Here is a 22,651-nt window from a genome sequence, read left to right as displayed (position 1 = left end):
AGGCTCTAAAAATTTAATATGGAAACTTGGATATTCAGAATAAAAATTACTGAGTCTCTTCCTATAGTGTCATTCGCAAATGTGGCTTTATTAACACCCTAAGAGTGCTACAAATTCTCTCAAGGACTTTTTTACAATCTTTCAAACCCAGTTAATTTTAATACCGATACACATTTTTAAAAGTACACCTGTCCTTCAATTATCAGAGGGGTACTGGTTCCAGGAACCTGCTTGGATACCAAAATGTGTAGATGCTCAAGTCTTTCATATAAAATGACACAGTATTTATATATCACTTACACCCCCCCACTTGTACACTAAATCATCTCTAGATAATTATGACATCCCAAACAATGAAAATAGCTAATATACTACATTGTTTATGAAATAACAACAAAAAAGAGGCCTGTACATGTTCAGATTTTTTTATCTTCAAATACTTTGGATCTGAGGTTGACTGAATCTGGAGATCCAGAACCCATGAATCTGGATGGGTGAGTGTACAACACTATTAGAAATGAGGAAAGAGAGATGTAAAATAAACATTTAATTGGTGTAAAAGGTAATGAGGTTAGGAAATGTTGACTTACATAAAGGAAAGAACAGAAAGATTCAGTTCAGAATACTATGGCTTTGTTTGAAGGACAAGAAGGTGTCTACTGTATTCTCTGCCTGTATTTCTTTTTTTTTCAATTAATTTTTTTGTTTATATGACAGCGGAATGCATTATAATTCTTATTACACATACAGAGCACAATTTTTCATATCTATAGTTGTACCCAAAGTATATTCACACCAATTCATGAATGTCTTCATACATGTACGCTGGATAATGATGTCCATAACATTCCACCATCATTTCTAACCCCATGCCCCCTCTCTTCCTACCCCTCTGCCCTATCTAGAGCTCATCTATTCCTCCCATGCTCCCCTCCCTACCCAATTATGAATCAGCCTCCTTATATCAGAGAAAACATTCGGCATTTGTTTTTTTGAGATTGGCTAACTTCACTTAGCATTACCTTCTTTAACTCCATCCGTTTACCTGCAAATGCCATGATTTTATTCTCTTTTATGCTGAGTAATATTCCATTGTGTATATATGCCACATTTTTTTTTATCCATTCATCTACTGAAGGGCATCTAGGTTGGTTCCACAGTTTAGCTATTGTGAATTGTGCTGCTATAAACATTGATGTGGCTGTGTGCCTGTAGTATGCTGTTTTTAAGTCCTTTGGGTATAGACCGAGGAGAGGGAGAGCTGGGTCAAATGGTGGTTCCATTCCCAATTTTCCAAGATAGAGCACTAATCTCTAGGGTTTATAAAGAACTCAAAAAGCTAAGCACCAAAAAAACCCAAATACCCCAATCAATAAATGGGCCAAGGAGCTGAACAGACACTTCTCAGAAGATGATATACAATCAATCAACAGATATATGAAAAAGTGTTCATGATCGCTAGCAATTAGAAAAATGCAAATTAAAACTACTCTAAGATTTCATCTCACTCCAGTCAGAATGGCAGCTATTATGCATACAAACAACAATGAGTGTTGGTGAGGGTATGGGGAAAAAGACACACTCATACACTGCTGGTGGGACTGCAAATTGGTACAGCCAATATGGAAAGCTATACGGAGATTTCTTGGAAAATTAGAAATGGAACCACCATCTGCATATGTTTCTTAACCACCCATATGTATCACATGAACATATTCTATTTAAAAGAAAACCTGAAAGTTCAGTTCCTGGGTTGGGAACATAGTTTAGTGGTGGAGCACTTGCCTAATATAAGAGGCCTTGGATTCCATCCCCAGCACTGGGGTGGGGGGGTTTGGGGGAGGTGTTTCAATTCCTTGCCTTATTTTGTATATATACACATATGCATAAAATTATAAATATATGGCATGTTTGTGTATTCAGTCCCTCTTAGAAGCTCTTTAAAAAGGCATGAAAGAATAATGTTGGATTTTGTCATCCTAACAAAATGCTACTTTCTAACTGGGTTCAGTGGCAAATGCCTGTAATCACAACGGCTCAGGAAGCTGAGGCAGGAGGATCACAAGTTCAAAGCCAGCCTCAGCGACTCAGCAAAGCCCAAGCAACTTAGTGAGATCCTGTCTCTAAAAAAACAACAAAAAAACCCCCCAATGTATACACACATATACACACACACACACTCACACAGGGCTGGGGATGTGGCTCAGTGGTTAAGCACCCTTTGGTTCAAACCTCGGTACTCCCCCCACAAAAAATAAAAACCATAAATAAATAAACCACCCCCACACGCACAAAAAAATGCTACTTTCTAAAATGAAGACCCAGAAACAGCTTCCCAAACCGGATGTGGTTGTGACCACCTTCTGTTTCTCTTGAAATTCCCATTGGTCTTTCATTATTGTAGCACATACTAGAGGACAGGCAGTAAGAAAGGGACACAGAGGACTCTTCAAACATGGTGGTTAAGATTTGAGAACATTTCCCAAGTGGGAAAATGTGTGTGTGTGGTGTAGGGTTGAGGAAAGGAGGAGGGAGACAAGTCTCTAACATTTAAGCCTTTTCCAGTGCTTGACACATACCTGCATCCTTTCGACAGGATCAGAAAATGAACTGGCCTTGTGGATGAGGTAAGTATGCTCCATATACTCAGTTAGTCGTTGTAGGAAGCTCAAAGGCTCATTAAATATAACTGGCATCGTAATCTTGGATAGTTCCTGTTTAATGAGAAAAGTGAAACTGTTATGTACAATATGTACAGCAAACTTACCTGCTTAAGTGTTTATATAACACATTCCTGGAAAGGAACAGAAAATCCGACCCATGCAATTTAACCAATGACAGTTTAATTTCACAAATCTTTCCAGAGCACCTTACAACATGGAGAATACTGAACAGCTAACGGAAATACAAAGACTACCCAGACACTCTCCTTGAGCTGCAGTGTATGCAATTATGGTCCCAGCAATTTACATGACCACGGCAGGAGGATTCAAGTTTGAGGCCAGCTCCAGCAACTTAGGGACACCCTGTCTCAAGATAAAAAGTACAAAGGGCTGGGGATATAATTCAGTGGTGGAGCATGCCTGGGTTTAACCCCCAGTACAAATAAGCAAACATTCTCCTTGGTTCACGGAGCGCACTATCTAGTGATGAACATGAACTGATGACTAGTAAAAAGCCCGCCTTAGACCAGAACTGAGCAATGGTGATGGGGACACAAAAAGCAAAATTCTTCATATAGATAGTAATTAATTAGGGGGTCATGAAGCTGAGGTCATTCCAGTGCCTTGGGTTCCCCTACATAGGCAAACTGAAACCCAATTCAATACAAACTTAGGATTTAATGAATCTGAAATTGCCTATGAATCTGAAATTGCCAAACCAGCCTCGGGTTAGCAATGTTGCATTTTAGCCAATCAAATCTATTTTCTCTGTTTTGTTTCCTCAAAGAACATCTTGTAAAAACTTCTTCCCACTCCCTAGGTAGAGCGCTGTACCACTTGAAGCCTAGGGTACCTGTGTTATGAATCCCTGTCTACTCAAATAAACTCATTAAGATTTCAGTGTGCCTAAGTTCATCTTTTCGCAGTGGGCAAAGTATCAGCCATCTAGGCCATTTTGTGAGTAATTTTCTGAATGAAATTTGAGACTGTTTTGGCAAATAATATTGGGCTTTTCTGAGCATGGCACTCTGGTATAATTGTGGAATAGGGTATTACAAGATTATCTATATTTTACAGAATAGTTTTCAATTCTGTCTGCCCTTTTAATGACTGGGCAGGCAGCCAAACTGCAATCTTTCAACTCTATTCTCCATGGCTATTCTCTTCGCTTGGTATTCTCTGGAATATTTTGATGATCTTCCCAAACTTCTACCTACCACTATTTACCCTTCCTTGGGGAATCAGGTCTCTCAGGAAGCCTGCTGGCCAAATTCACTTAGTCACGTGAGCAGTCTTGAGGTGCAGTCCAGGCTGAATGCCACCTGACTCAGCTTTGACTTCCCCCATTAACATGCCCACATTCTTAATGATCTATACAAAAATGTGACCTTCACAAAACTGTAACCAATTGCATTCAAAGAAAGTAAGCTCATTTGTTAAGATAAAATACTGTAGAAAACAGCTAGTCAGGTAACCTAATTAAAAGAACTGGTAGATTTATTGCTGTGTTACTAGGGAGATGAAGGAGAACAGGAATTTATAAGGAGAAAAAGAAAATTCAAATATATATACACACACACACACACACATACATACATATACATACACACCCCCTAAGATCTCATTAAACCCAGATATTTGCTGTTGGGGACAAACCAAGAAAACTAGGATCACCAAGGCTTGCTTAATTGAAATGGCACAGGCTCTTTCTCGTCTACTGAAAAATTATCTATATTGGCCCCCCCTTTTTTAGAGAACACAGAGGAATATATAACTTGTAACATAAAACTTAATAATATAAAATAATACAAAATAGCCTCTTCATGTCCCTTTCCCACTCCTCTCCCCAGAGATACAGCACCAGCAATAGTTTCCGATGCCCATGTATTTACATGCATTACTTCTATGAGGGGGCACAGGAGGAGGGAAGAGAGAGCTTTGTTTATTAAAACATAGCATCAGCTCTGTTTGGAGGGGAGTCTTATTCACATGGAAGGCATGCACAATGAGTCTATCAAGTTCTTGATTAACTGCTGGATGGTGCAATATTAAGACCACCAAACCAAACTAGATCTACTGCTGCCTTCATTTATTAACGGTGTGATTTTGGGCAGGATCAGCCCTGTGCCAGTTTCTTCATCAATAACATGGTATGGTACTAATATAATAGCATCTTCCAGAAATCATCACTATAAGACTAATGTTTGCAAAGCACTTAGACCACTACTGAGCACACTAGTAAATGCTGTGATTGTTAAATTTAAAACAGTCTATATAGTTTTCAAAACATAGGGGCTGGGGTTGTGGCTCAGCAGTAGAGTGCTCACCTAGCATGTGCGAGGCCCTGGGTTCAATCCTCAGCACCACCTAAAAATAAATAAAATAAAGGTATTGTGTCCACCTACAACTAAAAAATAAATATTAAAAAATAGGTAGATATGGCTTTAAAGCAGATTTCTCTTTAGTGGAATTTCTAGGTCAAAGACATGCTCACTTAGATTTTTTAGATACTACACCAAGCTAAATGTGTTCCATGTTAGCTTTGCCAATTTATACTACTACTGTGTATATGTGTGTAAAATACTGGGGATTGACCTCAAAGACTCATGAATGCTAGGCAAGTGCTCTAAAACTGTGTTATATCTTTAGTCCAAGTCAGAACTTCCTTTGATATCAAAGATAAAGACATTAAAAGAGGTAAACTACTTCCAGTCTGTTCAATCATGTTGTTATTAAACAACTATTTAATTGAACACCTACTATTTGCCAGGCACTGGATTATAAACCCCACCATAGCCACTCCTGGCCTAGAATGCCCTTCTTGCTTCCCTTAATTCCTCTATAACCCAGCCAGATTTCCAGGCTCAGTTCAAATCTTTCTTCTTCGAGTACTCATTGATTTCCTAGTCCTTCCACTTCCTGGAGTAGCAGAATCTATTGCTCACAACCTAGCATTTGATCATATGTTAGACTGTATTACCTAATGTCATGTCATGGGTACTATCCAGCTTATCTAGCTAACTGTAAAGTAATACAATTCCAGCAGAAAGGGGTGGTATCTTATGCCTTGCCAAATCTTTATCACCTTAAGGAGAGTACATGCTGTTGGTGCACCTGGCCCAGATGCACATTTATATTCCCATTGCCCACCATACGTATTTCTTTCAGGCAGTCACCGCACACCTTGGTGCCTCCCCTGGTGCTTTTTTTGGACTACAAGCTCCCTGAAGACAAAAATAGTCTGTTTACTGATGCACAAATTTTTAAAAAATATTTTTTAGTTGTTGGTGGACCTTTATTTTTATTTATTTACTTTTTTTAAAAAAAAGAGAGAGAGACAAAGAGAGAGAGAGAATTTTTTTAATATTTATTTGTCAGTTTTTGGTGGACACAACATCTTTATTTTATTTTATGTGGTTCTGAGGATTGAACCCAGCACCCCGCACAAGCCAGGCGAGCGCGTTGCTGCTTGAGCCACATCCCCAGCCCAACCTTTATTTTTATCATTTATTTATGTTTATATATAATTTATTTATATTTATTTATGTGCTGAGAATTGAACCCAGTGCCTCACACATGCGAGGCAAGCACTCTACCTCTGAGCCACAATCCCAGCCCTGATGCACAAATTTCTTTTTTTTTTTTTTAAGTTGTAGTTGGACACAATGTCTTTATTTTATTTTTTTTTATGTGATGCTGACGATCAAACCCAGCACCTTCCACGACGATCAAATCCAGCACCTCGCACATACTAGGTGAGTGCTCTATTGCTGAGCCACAACCCCAGCCCTGATGAACAATTTTTAACATGGTGAAATTCTAAGTTAAAGAAGTAGGTTATTTGGGGATGTTATTTAGCACTAACAAGAAATGAACTATCAAGTCATGAAAAGACCTTGAAGAAACTTAAAGGCTGTACACCCCATGGTTCCAGCTATATGACATTCTGGAAAAGGCAAAACTGAAAACAGTGAAAAAAAAAATCAGGGCTGGAGGAATAAACAGGTGAAGCACAGAGGATTTTAAGACAGTGAAAATACTATATGATATTACAATGTTGGAACAAGTCATTATATGAACATACACCGTATCAAGAGTGAATCTTAGGGCTGGGGATGTGGCTCAAGTGGTAGTGCGCTCGCCTGGCATGCGTGCTGCCCGGGTTCGATCCTCAGCACCACATGCAAACAAAGATGTTGTGTCCGCCGATAACTAAAAAATAAATATTAAAAAAATTCTCTCTCTCTCTCTCTCTCTCTGTCTCTTTCTCTCTTAAAAAAAAAAGCAAAAAAAAAAAAAAAGAGTGAATCTTAAAACTATGGATTTTAGCCACGCACGGTGGCATACACCTGTAATCCCAGCAACTCAGGAGGCTGAGACAGGAGGATTACAAGTTCAATATCAGCCTCAGCAACTTAGCAAGACCCTGTCTCAAAATAAAAAATAAAAACTACAGATGTGGCTCAGTGGTTTATCACCTCTGGATTCAATCCTCAGAACAAATACAAAAATTTTTTGATCAATACTACTTGAGGAAATATTTAATTCTACTACAGAAAATATCATACAATCACTGTCACATGTGATAAGAGTATACAACTCAAAAATAAAAGCATTTTAGACTTAGGTTTTTGTAAATTATTTATACTTTAAAATTTATTATGATTTAAATTTTCATTCTAAACAAACTTTCAAACGTGAAAAACATCGGCTATACAGAATATGTTCAAAAAGCAACATGTTCTAATTTTGATAAATACAAGTTTATAGATATAGAAACATATACCAGAAGACTGCAGCACTAAAACATTAATAATGGTTTTCTCTAGGGTTTGGTAGTATAGGGAATCTATATTTCCTTTATATTATTCTGTATTTTCTAAATCTTCTAAAATTAACATGTACTGCATTTCTAATCAAGGGTAAAGCAAGAGATGTTATTGTAAAACCTAACCATTTCAAAATTCAAATGGAAAAGGATTGAGAAGCATCCCCAGAAGCTGGTCCACCCTATAACATATGCATAGCACCAATAAGAGAAGATCTAGGGAGTAAGTGGTGTGATGGGAAAAAGGGAACAGCAAAATACACTCAGGTTAGCCTGCTCCTAAAGTTCAGATATAGAAAAGCACTGTGGTTGATAGAATGGGCTCTGATCAGAAAGTAGAATGGTGGCTGTCAGGAGCTGGGAAGAGGAACAGGGTGTTGGTGTTAATGGGCACAGTTTTGTTGCTTTTAGTTTTGTGGATGGCTGACAGTGATGGTTACACAACAATTTAAAGTGGCATTAAGTGCAATTACAGACAGTTAAGATGGTAAATTTTATGTTATATATATTTTATTATAATTGAAAGACAATGGGGAAAAAATCACACTCCCCACATTCAAATCCAAGTTCTGTTACCTACTTGCTTGTGGCCTAGAGCAAGACCATAGCCTCTCCCCAAACTGGGGATAAATTTATTACACACCTCCTAGGGCGTGTAAAGATTAGATAAACTCATATAAAACACCTAGAAGAGTGGCAGGCATATGTTAAATATGCAATAAATGCTATTTTCATTAGCTATCATACATAATCCCCACAACCTTAGGATTACATGGAGCAGGGAGGTGTCAAAGACTGGGATGCTTCGCCCCATCCCTGGGCCAACAAAGCTATAGGGAAGCTACTCAGGACAGCAGCATGATTATGGGTTCTGAGCCTAAAAGTGGAGAAGGTGAGGTCAAGGGTGAATGTTCCACATGTCAGCCAGGAGGGATCTATACCCCAAGACAGTCGGGGTGGGTGACTGGATCCTGGTGGCAGCTGTCCCTTGACCAGAATATGATAGCAACCATGTCATTTCCAGCTCAGCTCTTCCTGTGTTCTACATTTCACTTTGTTGAGAACAAGAGATATATCTTGAAAGAATTTAAAGGATTTATTTACTGAAGGAATAAATAGTAACTTTACCTGTAAGACTTTTTTTTTTTTTTCTTCTGAGAAACACTATAAGGACTAGAAAATACTCACTGAGGAAATAAGAGATGTGCTGGGGGTGGTTTTGGTACTTAAGCCCTCTCCTTGTTTTGGTGGATCAGATAGGACAGGAATTGCTTCCAGCAGAGGGGTTTGCTTGCTTTTCTCAGGAATCCTGACCTAGGGACTTCATCTTTCAATTCAGAAGCAATGCTGCATTTGCTGCCATTTCTTTACCTGTATCTTCACAGGAAAACAAAAAACATGGAACGGAACAGGAAAGGTCTAGTAGCCATTGGCTGTTCAACACTAGTTGACCAGGCCTTACATGAGTTACAAGTAAATGGTCAAGAATCCAGTGTGTTGCTGGAGGTGGAGATAAGTACGGAGCACTTACTCTAGCATGTACAAGGCCCTGGGTTCTATCTTCAGCATAATGAGGAAAAACAAAAAAAAAGGGCTGGGGCTGGGGCTCAGTGGTAGAGCATTCACCTGGTACATGTGAGGCACTGAGTTCGATCCTCAGCACCACATAAAAATAAAATAGTGTGTCCACTTAAAACTAAAAAATAAATATTTAAGAAAAGAAAAGAAAAAGAATATGGTGTGAACTCTAGAGACCAAGGCATAAGGAACAAGGGTTCATCATCAATTCAATGTTCAATGGGTAGATTTGTTCTTTAGTCATCTAAAAGCTCCTAAAAGTCAGATATGGTGGTACATGTGTATAATCCCAGCTATTTAGGAGGTTGTAACAGGAGGATCACAAGTTCAAAGCCAGCCTCAGCAAATTCAGGAGATGCTATCTCAAAAAATACAAAGAACTGGGGATGCAACTCAGTGGCAAAGCACGTCTGGGTTCAATCCCAAGTACCAATAACATAAAATAATTAAATAAAACAAAAGCTTCTAAAATTCTAAAAATTCTTTGAATAAAAATTTTCTATAATTCAAATACCATTTTGATTTATTTTAGTAAAGCAGAATATAAGCATTTAATGAAACAAATGCAAAAACTGAGCCAAATAACAGAGGGAAAGGAGGCTGGAGAGAATAAATAGACATAAATCCAGCTCTTCATAAAAACAACCACAACCTCTTAGTCTAACATGCTATTTTAAAGCACTACAACTGACTTGCCACTGTACTGATTCCATAATCTGTAAGTATTTGTGAACAAACTTATAATTATTTTAATTGACAAAATTTAAAGATCCATAAGAAGATAATGAAAAATTTTGTGACAAAAAGTACATTTGACGGCTGGAGGTGGTGGCACACACCTGTCATCCCAGTGTCTCAGGAGGCTGAGGCAGGAGGATCCCAAGTAAAATAAAGCAACCCCTGGGTTCAATCCTCAGTACCACCCCCTCCAAAAAAAAGTACATTTTATTTCCCTCCCTCTTAGACCACTTAAAATTCACAGAAACACAACTGCTATGTTGATGCCAATGAAATATGGTTGCATTCCCTAGCTATTTCATACAACTAATTTACATGTGTGTATATTCCAGTAATAGGTAAAGAAAGAACATACTTATTATGAAGGTCAAGCTTCAGGAAGAAACATTAGCTAGAATACTTTTATCACTAAGAGCTTCAGTCAGCTGGAAAAATTAAATATTTATGCCAAGCAATTCTACCTTGTGACCCAGCTAAAAGCAAAGTTTAAATTTATCCATGCAAATTAATAGCAACCAATGATGAAACTGAAGAAACTCCTAATTGCAACTGCTCATCAGCTGACAAACTGAAGAAAAACAGAGAGGGAAGGCTGCTTCAGCACTATAAAAATGACCTGAAAACAAGGCCAAATTTGAGCTCAACTGAAATGGAAGATATTTCCTACATGTAAAGTCTACCATTTTAACCTCCAAATGTGCAAATACGTAAGACCTATGCTTTGAAGACAAAAGTGAATTCAGGTGTTAGGGTGAGCCTGTCTGCTCTGTGACCCAGGCAGTAGCGGTGGGCAGGGTGCTCACCCAGGGCTGAGACCCAAGCACTCGGTGGACTCGTGGACTCCTCACTCACTCATAATCAGGTACTGGCAGCAGTCTTGGCTGTTCCTTGGAAGGCACTGTGCCTTCTTTGAGAAGAAGGTGGTACTGGCTCTTTCCTCCACAACACTGCCTCCCATAGCTGCAGAGGCAGTAAAAATTCACCCTCCTTACATTTAAGGTCCTTGGAGGGTCAACTGCCTCTTTCCCATGCAGGGTGGGGAGGGGGGCTGTTGAATAGCAAAGATGTCTAGCATCCAGTAGTTGATGATTGGGTGAGAGGTCCTGGCATCTGAATACTGATTATACCCCAAACAATGACACTAAGACATTGCAAGGCACTCCAGGTACAACTCAGGATGGACAGTTTGAATAAAGCCTGATGCCCTAATGTCTTCTGCTGCTGTTCACACCAGTGCTTCTCTTCTCAGCTCTTCCAGAATAGTCCAGTAGGGACATGAGAGGTGAGTAGAAGACATGCCACAGAAACAAAGACACTATAGGACAGGAAAGGGGTATGTGTAATTCAGACCTTGATGCAACCAGTAGAAAAACAGGGAAGAAAGGCTTGTGCATGAATGAACACACACACACACACACACACACACACACACACACACGAGGCAAAAGATAACAAACATAAAGCTATTCCTTCCCTATCCTTCCTGTCTAGCAGCTGCATGTCAGAGCTAGGAGGTGGCGTGAACCCTCCTGCTCGAGGCACTGAACCTAAGGCTGGACATCTGCTAGACAGGAATGTGGAAGAACAAGGGAAGCCCTGGTAGAAGCTTTGCACTGCATCAGTCTTCCTGTGGCATTTGTGGTTTTATGGAAATCCACTTCCAGACACTCAACCCGACATGCACACTTTGCTAAATGCTGGCTGACTTAGGACTTCGCCTGCACCCATGTTCCATGCTGAGCCTGGTGGTCCACTGTTACTTAAAAAAAGGAAAAGACACACCTGCTATCATCCTGAATTATAGCAAAGTATTTTTTCTATGAAGTGCAAAAGCCTCCAAAGCACCAAATGAAGAGAGGTATAGAAGCATAGTACTATGTGAGTGGAGCATCTTTTACACAAGGCACATTGATTACATTGGAGATCCACAGTCTCCTCGTTTTGATTAAGGGAAAGAACATTATAAACAGGTTTTTATGGCCAGTGTGCCCTGTTGTGGGATATTCTAATTTTAGAGGACGATAGAGTGGGGTGGTGATGATGCCAAATTTCAGCTACCTTGCTTCTTCCGTCCTGTCTCTCAAGTCAGTATTTATAACACACCAGACTTGGCCCAAGCTTCAATCTTATCTTGTGCTATATCTATCTAGAGTCAGAATTCAAGAATGGGGCAGTTGTCATAGTGACATACACTAATATGTTTATTTAAATCTAATAATAGCATCACACCTGTCTGATAGGCACTCTGAGCTGATGGCATTTCTGGGTGTGAAGTTTGGGCCTGTGGTTATATGGCGGACATTCTGCACCAAGTGGATAAGCTAGATTCACAGCTTTGAAGGGAATATTGTAAAGTTCATGGTGCGATAAAAGCATTTCATCAAAAAATATTACATTGGTAAAGGTGTACTCAGCAAAAAAAAATATATTTCAATTTTCTCAAACCCTTCTTAATACTGCAAGGTATGAATAACTGAAAGGAAATAGCAACAGTCAAGATCTGAGAACCCTGGTAGAGCTTCTCTGGTACATGTCCCATGAAGTCCCCAAATGTAATGGAAGGGAACAAAACCTTCTCCATATTAGGGTTTGCCACAAAAATTTCTTAACACAATGCAGTCTAATTGAGTTTTTAGCTTAAGAATCATAAAAAATTATTTTTGACAACAATCTGATTTTTGGCATACAGATGGGAAGGGGTCAAAGAACTGAGTGACATTGCTAAATATTAAAAAAAAAAAAAAACCAAAGAACTCCTACTCCCATCTGTCTATTAATGTGAGCAAGGTTTTTCAATTCTCACATCTATTAAGAAAGCAAGAACATAATGAAAACCCTGTCTCATTCTAGCAGGAAGTATCAGGCATCTCATATCTAAACATAACAGAAAAAAAACCCTACTTTTTACTAATACATAAATAGCATTTTACCCTTTTTAAAATATATTTCAGTTGTAGCTGGATACAATGTATAATTTATTTTTATGTGGTGCTGAGGAACAAACCCAGTGCCTCACACATGTGAGGCCAGTGCTCAACCACTGAGTTAAAACCCCAACCCCAGCATTTTACCTTTTATGTTAATATTTTCATGAATTTGTGTTTGCAGTCTTGATCACTCATATTCTAAAATTTATAAGAACAATGATGCAAAGAATCTTTTAGTACTAAAAAAGTCTTATGGTCAAAGATACAGATTTATGAATCTTAACTTTTATACTTATTTTTGTGATAGTAGTCAATAAAAAACCGTCAGAAATATAAAATGAAATTAGGATAACATTCTATGGGAAATAAGGAATGGAAATACGAGTTACAGGGGAAAACAGAAAAATAACTTTCCACCTATTAAAAAACAGCTTGCTCAGTATTTCCTCAATAGAACTATTGTAGCAATCAAATCTCTGTTGTTATCTGGATTCCACTGGATACTTCAAAAGAGTGTTACAACACTTTTATTGTAAAAAGTCAGTATTCAATATATAGCTGACCTCTTCTCTTCTCTTAAAATAATTCCGCACTAAGCTTCTATTAACAAACACAAGGTTGGTACTGGCGAATCCCTGGGTGTGAGCACCTACTCAAATTTTGCACCTAGATTCTGGTACTGGTTTCCACATAACCTAATCTCTAGATCAACCCTGCAGAGAAAGCACTAGAGCAAAGGATGGAGAGAAGAAAGAAAATAAGTGAAACACTAGAACTGGGCTTTGGGATTAAGAAGTCTTTCAGAAAAAGGACAATGGAAGTAAGAAAATAAAGAACAAAGGCTTATAACAATCAGCCAACATCAGTATTAGTACGATGTTGGGAATTTGTTTAGAAGCTTTAACCACAAGGAGATTTAGGGTTGAATTCCAGTTACGTAAAGTATTTATTTCCTGGAGTATAATCCAACAGGTTGGTAACATAATCCCATCCCAAACATTAGAAGAAGAAAAGAAGTACGCCATCAGTTTGGGAAACCTGAGTCTCTAAGTGCTTTTTGGAAACAAGTAAAGCAAAATGTGCATGTATGTGGAAGTGGAAGGAGAGATGGTGAGCCTTGCTGGAGAATGCCATAGGCCCTGGTGGACAAATGCCTGAAGAAGAAACAATGACCTCCTCCCTTCCTGAAACAAAATTAGACCTACACCATACCTGGCAGAGAAACATCTATTGTGAGTTTTAAAAGTCATATATTTTAAATGACACTACACCATCAAACTATATCATCATACCATAAACAGGGTACTGTTTTAGAAACTGGGATGGAACCCCAATTCAATGCTGCATAGTGGGGCTGCTGGTTAGGGATGCTCTGACTGTGCTGCTGACAGTGATGGCATGAGCAGAGAAGGTTCAAAATAACATTTCCTGATCTCTTGCTAAATTAAATAACTGGGTTGATAAGCTAAGGAAATAGAGATTACAGCTGAAGGGTATGTATGTATGACTTCTGTAACAGAGACTGACCCCACAAAACGATCTGAAATGAAGTATTTGGATTATTAACTGTAATGGAATCATGAATATGAAATCGAGGATTTTTTTCTTTCTTTTTTAAATTTATTTCTTACATAGATGAGAACAGTGGAGTGCATTACATTCATAATTATCCATTCACAGCACAATTTTTTTTTTGTATGAATGTTTTCTCCGGTATAAGGGGGGTGACTCAAAGAGGATTTTTTAAAAAGTCTTCATTTTAAGTGTATTATAACCTATGGATACTACTATTTTCAAAATTATGACCTGTTTTGTGGAAACAGGCAGATATTAGAAGAATCTGATACCAAAAGTTAACTTTTTAAAATTTTGCTGTTGTGATAACATTTGTATTTCTATTCAAGATATCTCTTTAAAAATCTCTACTGCTGCCCAGCCCTTAGACCTTCTGATTCTTTTTGTTGCCTAGGAGAGAGGATCCTATGAAGGACAATGCCCAAAGAACACCACCTCCAAGTGCTGGGGTATTTCCTTTCATTCAACATTAATAATCCTCTAGAATGTTGGTCTCTTATAAACCTCAGCAGAGAGCTGTTTCCAAAGACACTATTTCCCCGGAAGCTTTTCCCCCATGCTTTTAGTAAGTTCTATAGGTAGAGGTTTCAAAATATCCTGTGAAACCTTTTCAACTCAAACTGTTGTGTTTTTATTTGCTTTATTTTATTTATGATTCAGTACAAGTGTTTATTTGCACAGGTAATTCTGAAGACAGCTATGCTCACCACTCTGCCACGAACACTTCCTCACACAAATAATTCTGTACCTAAAAACAAAAAGTATCTTTCAAAGAATGACAGATATGTTCTACCATAACTGGAAAGTTTTTTAAAAATGACTAATCCCAATTCAGAATGTTTGAAAAGGACATATATTAGACATATTGAGAAACACAGAAAACTGTATTTTCCATGATGGACAAAAAGACTAAGCCACATTTGACATTTCTATACACTCCTTTGACCAAATGGCCTTAGATGTGGTACCAAATCTATAGGTAGTAAGAACAATTGTTTCTCAATTTAATGCTATTTAAATCGAGTAGAAAATATTATTTGAGTAAAGGATGAGTATTCATTTGTGAAAATGATTTTAATTTTAGGCACATACATATATACATAATTGCATGCTGCTTTGTAAAAGTAAATACATTTATTAAGGGTTTGAAAAATATTGACAACAATATATTTTTTTGTCTTGAAATTTTCAGTCCCAAAGTGACTAACAATGTATAATTTACCTATGTATTTATCTATGTGCATTTGCTTTGTCCTACTGAAAAAGTACTTTTAGAGCCCAAGTCTTCTCTCAGCTGTAGTTAAGTGCCGATAGTTGAGAAATCATCCATTTCTCAATGCACCTAAATTCTGGTTTCACACAGGAGGCAGCACCACCCAGGAAGGTACCACAACTGACCCATCGTCTCAAGGAAATGGTTCAGCTGGGATCAAAGCCTTCATTATCGGTGTACAAAGTTTAAATTATTTTCCATTCAGGAGTTGGAAAACATTTGTTTAAAAGGAATATATCTGGAATTAGAGCTCCTTGGAAACAACCTTTGGAAGTCTCAGATGATATCACCCTACTCAGAGAACAGAGGCCACTGAAAAACGCTGAAGTGGCACATCAGCACTTAAAAGATTTCAAGCATCAGAAGGACATGTTCAGAAGTTGACTCTACTTCTCCATGCAGGGAAAGTTCTGGGAGTAAATTCCAACGTTTAACAAGGTAATGTATAGAAGATTCCCTGGCATCTCAGGACCCACATTTTAAAATTTTCATCTTTCTGGGTAGTTACACTAAGAGGAATTAAGAGAATTTTACTCAGAATTCTAGTCTAAGAAGTGTTGACCACTACCTTAAAGACAATTCAGGGAGTAATATAATGGGAAAAGTTGCCATTTCCCCATGGTCCCCCAAGATCAAACCCACCTGCACAGATAATGAAGCAAGAGACATATTCCAAACATTTAACATGCCACACTTACAAATCCAAAGTACAAAACTTAACTTTGTGCACAGGAGTATAAGTGAAATCATACACTACCAATGTGGTGGAAGATCTGTTCTTTGAACAAATTTCTGAATAAGTTTATGCGAATATAAAAATGTGTTGTGACAATAGGAAAAAAAGAGCTTTTTTTCTTATTTTCTTGTAAAGAAATGTCACATTAAAGCCATATTAACTGGCATAAAGAGTAGTTCAAATTCCGTCAGGAAAACTGATCTTAAGACCTTCTGAGGTTTTTGACTCTCACAGGTTTCTATAAACATTGCTGTGCATTATTTTCATGCAAGCTGTTTAAGAGTCCCTTCCAAAGGATATGCAATCACACCTCTATCTGCTTAATGCCATATGATGGAACAGACAGCTAATTTACCATTCCAATACATTTTCTGAGGATGCTCCAGATACTGAAGTCGTTTCTGGAAAACATGGGAGAGGGCAAACTTGTTCTGAAAAAAGAAAAGAAAAACAAAGAGTTCATTTTAATGCCATTGACGTTGGAAAGGAAAACCTGTTGTCATTAATATGGGATGGAGGCACACATGTAAAGACACTTATAAAATGTGCATTGTCACAGTCAGGGCAAAACAGTCAATCTAGGGTTCTGCCTGTTCACTGCTATTCTGGACCCTGAAAAGTTCTGCAGCAAATCAGCAGGCCCTCTGTCTTCATCGTAGCATAAACCCAGATTCTGTTAAGTCTTTCTCAATTCTTGGGGTCCAGCAGTCTGAATCACCTCAGAGGGACACTATCCTTTATGCATTGGCACATCTAACACAGTTGTTATGATTCAAGAGCACACCTGCTATACTCAGATATTTAACAAATAATTGTGTTCTAGCTTCCAAATAGTGTAAATAAAATACCATCACAGAACCTAAAGATTTTTATGAAATTAAATGGGAAAATGCCTTCGAAAATATGTAAGTAAAATATTAAAGTAAAATTTAGGTCCCATATCACATATAGCACTTCCAGGACAATGACACTGAACAAAATTGAGCAACTCTGAACATATTGGAAAATCCTTTACTAAATAAACCTTGACAGAAAGAGCACCCTTGAAGCTGCTGCAGAGGTTTGGAAGTAGCCAGAGGGATGGTGGCTATCAGCAGCAGAAGTTCTGTGGCTTGGTTAAACAGCACATCACAGTCCAGGCACGGCAGGCCTGGTGGTGGGCAGAGTGCTGAGTCCGTTTCCACAGACAAGCAGAGCAGCATCACAGGTCAGGAGGGCAAGAGATGCTCACACCAACTTTTTAAAACACTGAATAACAATTCATTCTTTTTCCAGTTATGGCAAGGGATGACAGTTTTCCTGTGGCCTCAAAAATATGTATGTGAAATATTAAAGACAATATTAAACAAAGATATGTACCTTCTAAAAGAACTTCTACGTTAAACATTAATTTGACTATAAAAGTTAATAAAATTTGAAATTTTAAAATAAACAATATTACTTAAAATTCTCTATTGTAAAATTCTTTTGGTTTGTCAGGAACAAACGCTGCTCATTTGGCAGATCTGTCATCTAACCAATCTGCTGGATAAATGGCCACAGATGGTATTTAAATCACATTCCCCATTTTCCAAGACTACTGATCTCTGTGATATGAACAATGGTTATAAGCAATACAGATCTCTGCCATTATCCACCATGTGCATGTATAAAACACTATTCTGATATATGTAAGCTAAATTTTCTATCTCCTGACTATGAAAAAAATCAGAAACGTAAAATATCTAGGAAGTTGTGAACCCAAAATAAGCATTGTGAAGACTGAATGAGGGCTATAATTCCCCCTATGAATGTTTACATTAAATGTGTCCTACTGCTCTGATTAAAGACAAGGACAGCAGAAAAGCAAGAAAAACAATATTCTGGAGGCATTTCAAGAAATTCCATTTCTCAGTTCAGAAATCACCACACCAAGTGTCCTACCTGGCAACATCCTCTATACTCATTCTTATGCACATAACTTTTTGTGGTATTTTATAAAAATTAAAATTATTCATTTATAAGTCAGACAATCTGAAACATTGTATACTTCTAGCACAAACAGAAGAGTAAAGAAAAGGGATTTCAAAGGGTAAGTGGTCATTATAAAATCCGTATTATTTTCTCTGTAGTACATGCAGAGCCAAGTGCAAACCCTCACTCACATCCACACACTGTGTGCAATAAACAGATCAGATGCAGCAAGAAAACAATGGCCTGGGGACAGGCATACCATACACAAGCTGTGGTTCAGACTTCCTGGTATTACCACAATCTAGGTCAATAGCCTCATGGGGCTACCAGGACAGGTACAATGGCAGACTGTCAAAGCACAGAATACCCAACATATCTCCAAGGGCAATTCAAACTGGAATCCAGATCCAGGTGCCATATCTAAAAGGAATCTTAATTCCCTCCACTCAGGAGAACTTATCAGAGGCTAGGCAAAGGTGTCTGGAAAACATCTCTTGTAAGAAATGGCAAATGAACTCAAAGAAACTGGAGGTCTGGGGAATACTAGGCACAAAAGAGGTTCTGGGGTATCAGAGGACAGGCCTGGGATGGCAGTAACAGTACCATCTCTGTAAACCCTCCACCAGAGTACTACACAACTCTGCTTCATCCTCCACAGCACTGATCAACATGTGACATAGGTTTCTTGCTTATCTGTTGACTCCGTGGCCCCAAAAGGTATGTAAACTCCCAAGAACTCAAACATCATTTACACATCATGTAGCCTTGTGCAGCCCAGCCTGCCGTGGACAACACCTAACTCAGAATAGGAGTTTAAGTATTTGTTGAATAAGCTTTGGACTTTATGAAGCCAGTTGGCAGATGTTACCTCTTTCATAAAGAATTTGGTTTACGAGCAACCTAGGACTACTGGTGAAAGTTCATGTTAGTATAGCTGACGTAAAGACCTGTCTTGCAATTAACTCCAACAATGGGAGCCCAGAGATTTCACCTCTAGCAGAGTTTCAGGCAGAGGCTGGAGGCTGGGCCTGAAAGGGCCCTTTTGCAGGGGAGGCTGTGCTGCTGGACCTCTTACAGCGAACAAGAGAGCACCACCACAAAGATCATCCAGGCCCAATATCAACTGTGCCAGAGTTGAAAAGCCTGCCAGAGAAACACGAAGGTGGTAGCCACATTAACCAAGTAAAAAGGAACACAATAAACTAATGTTTTTTTTTATACCAATATAAATATTAGCATTTCAACATGTAATCAACATAAAAAGTATTAGTGAAATATTTTATTTTTCCATACTGTCTACAAAATTCACTGTATATTTTACATTTGGAGTGTACCTCAATTAAGCTAGTATTTTCAACATTTAAAGAGAAATCTATTCTTAACAGAACATAGTTGTATTTAATGGACTATTATATACTGCTTCATTATACAATTGAATTTATATCAATTAAAATGTGATATGGCAAAGGTTCAGTTTCTCATTCATAGTAGTCACATTTCAAGTGCTCAAAAGCCACAAATGGCTACTTTATTGGACAAACTGGTTCTCTAATTACTTCTGAAAACAAAAGGAATGTACTCTTTGAAGATTGTGGGGGAAGAAAAAAAACTTTTCAAGTATGAGCGCCTAAGTTAGATTGAAACAGTTTACAGCTTGAGCATCAAGAAAATGTAACATCTTCTGCAGTGTTATTTAAAGCAGCAGGGGGAAGAGAGTAACAAAAAAAAAAAAAAAAATAGGAAGATTACATTTTTAAAAAGTGATTGGCATTGAAAAGGATGTTTCTAGATTTTAAAATTCCATTCCCTCCACCAGAAAAAAGAAATGAAAAAGGAGAGAAGTTCCCAGTGACACTGGGTGGTGGTTTTAGTTCAGGCAGAAGTCAGCACAGAAGAGGCAGCAGTCAGAACATTCAGGCTGAGCACACAGATTAGTGATTCTCTCCCGCTGAAGTTGATCTGAGGGTCATTATCCTACATTCTATGCTTCCTTTTTTTCCCTTCACACAGAGAGAAAGCACCCTGTACCAGGGACTGACAGTGCTATGCCTAGTTCTAGTTTGGACTATACAGATGACATTATGACTATCCACACAAGACAGTAACTGGTTTTAAATGAAAAGTCTCCTTGGAGTTGTTTTCTCACTCTGATGGAAAGGGCTCCATTTGATGTCCCACCATTATTTTCTTTCTACCCACTGCTGTAGGCAGACTCCAAATCAAACCAAATGAATTTATGAAGTGTAACTAAAGAATGCTGGGGCTCAAATCCTCATTACAAAAAAAGTTAGGCACAGTCAGGAGAACACAGCCCTTCCCCCGAGTCTTTAAAGGAGACTTGGCAGAAACCATAGGAAAGGCTCTGCTGGACAGCTCTGCACATTCATGAAAACTGCACAGACTAGACCACTACACCTGCTGTACATCAGGCCCACTGCCTTTCTGTTCCATGGATTGCTAGGTTGTACCCACAACACTGCTTGCTTACCAAGAGCCTTAGAAAAACAGTAGATGAAACAAAGGCAAGCAAAATGAAGCTTGGGCTAAAAATGGGTGCCAAATGTGCCTTGCTGTTCAAGTTTGCCCACTAATTTTCATGAGGCACACCATGAGTTATTCTGGACCTTGGGTATGTAGATATGTAGATATCTATCTATCTATCTATCTATCCAAACAAACATCTTACACACACACACACACACACATATAAATAAAACATGTATACACACACATATACATATATATGTACTGAACTGAAATAATCATTATTTAGGTATGTGTGTATGAGGGAGTCTTTTTCATGGAGGACATAAACAAAACCTGTGGGATGGGAACTAGAGCCATAGCACACTCCTGCTGCTGCCTCGCTGCAGAACCTGGGGCAAATCTCCTAAGTCAAGGCTACGCAGCTAGACAACTGCCTATTTTGTTAAGAGAAATTTGTATATTATAAATATTTTGTTCACCACCTACTTTCTCCAAGTCTAATATGATTCTATGTATAGTATCACCTATCTAGGAAGATTATTATCATTATATTTTATAAGTGAAACAAAGTAACAGCTATCTTTCAATATTGTCTTAATGGGCAAGATAAAAACACTTCATCATTCATTAAATAGTCACTGCAAAAGAAAGCTAAATGTCTTAATTCACAAAGTTTGGTAATCTCATTCTTGAATTTTTTTAATGAATAAAAAATTATATATTTAAACCAAAACATATACAACAAAAAAAAGCATTCTTCTCAAGCACATACATAATCAAATGAGCAAAAAAGTATGTGGCTAATTTTTCAAATTACTAAATAATACATTATTATAAAACAAACGAAATAATCCACCGATAAAGAGCAAACCTAGTCTTACTGCCTGCTCCAATACAAATAACGTGGGGCTCTTTTCCACATTTTTCTCTCTGCACATGCAAGTATATATATTTTTATTGAAATATTACCCTATAGCTCACACTGCTTTTTCATTAAATAATATATCATGTACACCCCTTCAAGTTGATAGATACAAGTGTACACATCTTTCTTCCTTATGTCTTTAGGCACATGTACATGTGCACACAAGTAATCTTACGTAAATAGCATATCATGAATGATGGGGTTTTAAAAAATTTTTGTTTTTGCAGGGATGAGGACCAAACTCAGGGCCTCACAAATGCTAGGCAAGTGCTCTTCCACTGAGTTACCCCCAGCCCCCTGGTGTAATTTTTTATGTAGTCTATATCACCTTTGTTCTTGTTGCTTACCACTCTATTATCAATGCTATAAAGAAGCTCTTTTTCTATTTTCTCCATGTTCCCAAGTAGTTACATACAGAACATGCATGTGTGTACAAAAGGACTTTCTGACTTTAGGATACCAGGACAGAATATTCATTATACATAATTCTTTATGGCTTGCTTTTCTCACTTATATCTTATGGGAATCTGTTGAGATTAAATGGTAAATATTCTTTTAATCAATGTATAATATTACCTAAGAATAATATATATCAAAATATAGTCATTCTCCATGAAATGCATTCATTGTTTGTTCTTTTGCCAAAACCAACAACATAACCAAAACATCTCAATACATTATATTCTTATTTAAATCTGATGCTTTCAATTCTATGTGATAGAGTAGCAGGAGTAAGACTGAAGTATCTCTGTCTCCTGTTTCCAAAGATGCCAGATTGCTTTCTGAGAAATTTTTAGCAATTTCCTATTTCACCAATCATCTATGAGGGTACCCTTCTTCCCACATCCCCTCCATCAGCAACTGGTGTCAATAGGTGCTTTGTCTACGTTTTCAGTCTGCCTGCTAGAAAGTGTTGCTGTCATGCTATTTTACTTTGTTGTCCCTTGGCCACTATTCAGTTAGAACAT

At 37.9% G+C, this 22,651-nt stretch overlaps 1 protein-coding gene across 5 annotated transcripts in view; it reads right to left on the bottom strand.

Annotated features, from left to right (window-relative positions):
- Positions 1-22,651, bottom strand: part of Osbpl1a (oxysterol binding protein like 1A) — a 226,335-nt gene that overhangs the window by 17,890 nt on the left and 185,794 nt on the right. For all 5 annotated transcript variants that reach the window (XM_071602837.1, XM_071602836.1, XM_027935653.3 and 2 more), the window contains 2 exons: positions 16,674-16,749; positions 2,580-2,714 (listed from right to left, as the gene is read on the bottom strand). In XM_071602837.1, the coding sequence (XP_071458938.1) occupies positions 2,580-2,714; positions 16,674-16,749 (211 nt within the window). The remainder of the gene's footprint in view (positions 1-2,579; positions 2,715-16,673; positions 16,750-22,651) is intronic.

Source organism: Marmota flaviventris, chromosome 16, assembly GCF_047511675.1.
Source record: "Marmota flaviventris isolate mMarFla1 chromosome 16, mMarFla1.hap1, whole genome shotgun sequence".
NCBI classification, from domain to species: domain Eukaryota; kingdom Metazoa; phylum Chordata; class Mammalia; order Rodentia; family Sciuridae; genus Marmota; species Marmota flaviventris.
The sequence above is the reverse complement of the archived record's forward strand: the minus strand, read 5'-3'. Positions and strand labels throughout refer to the sequence as shown.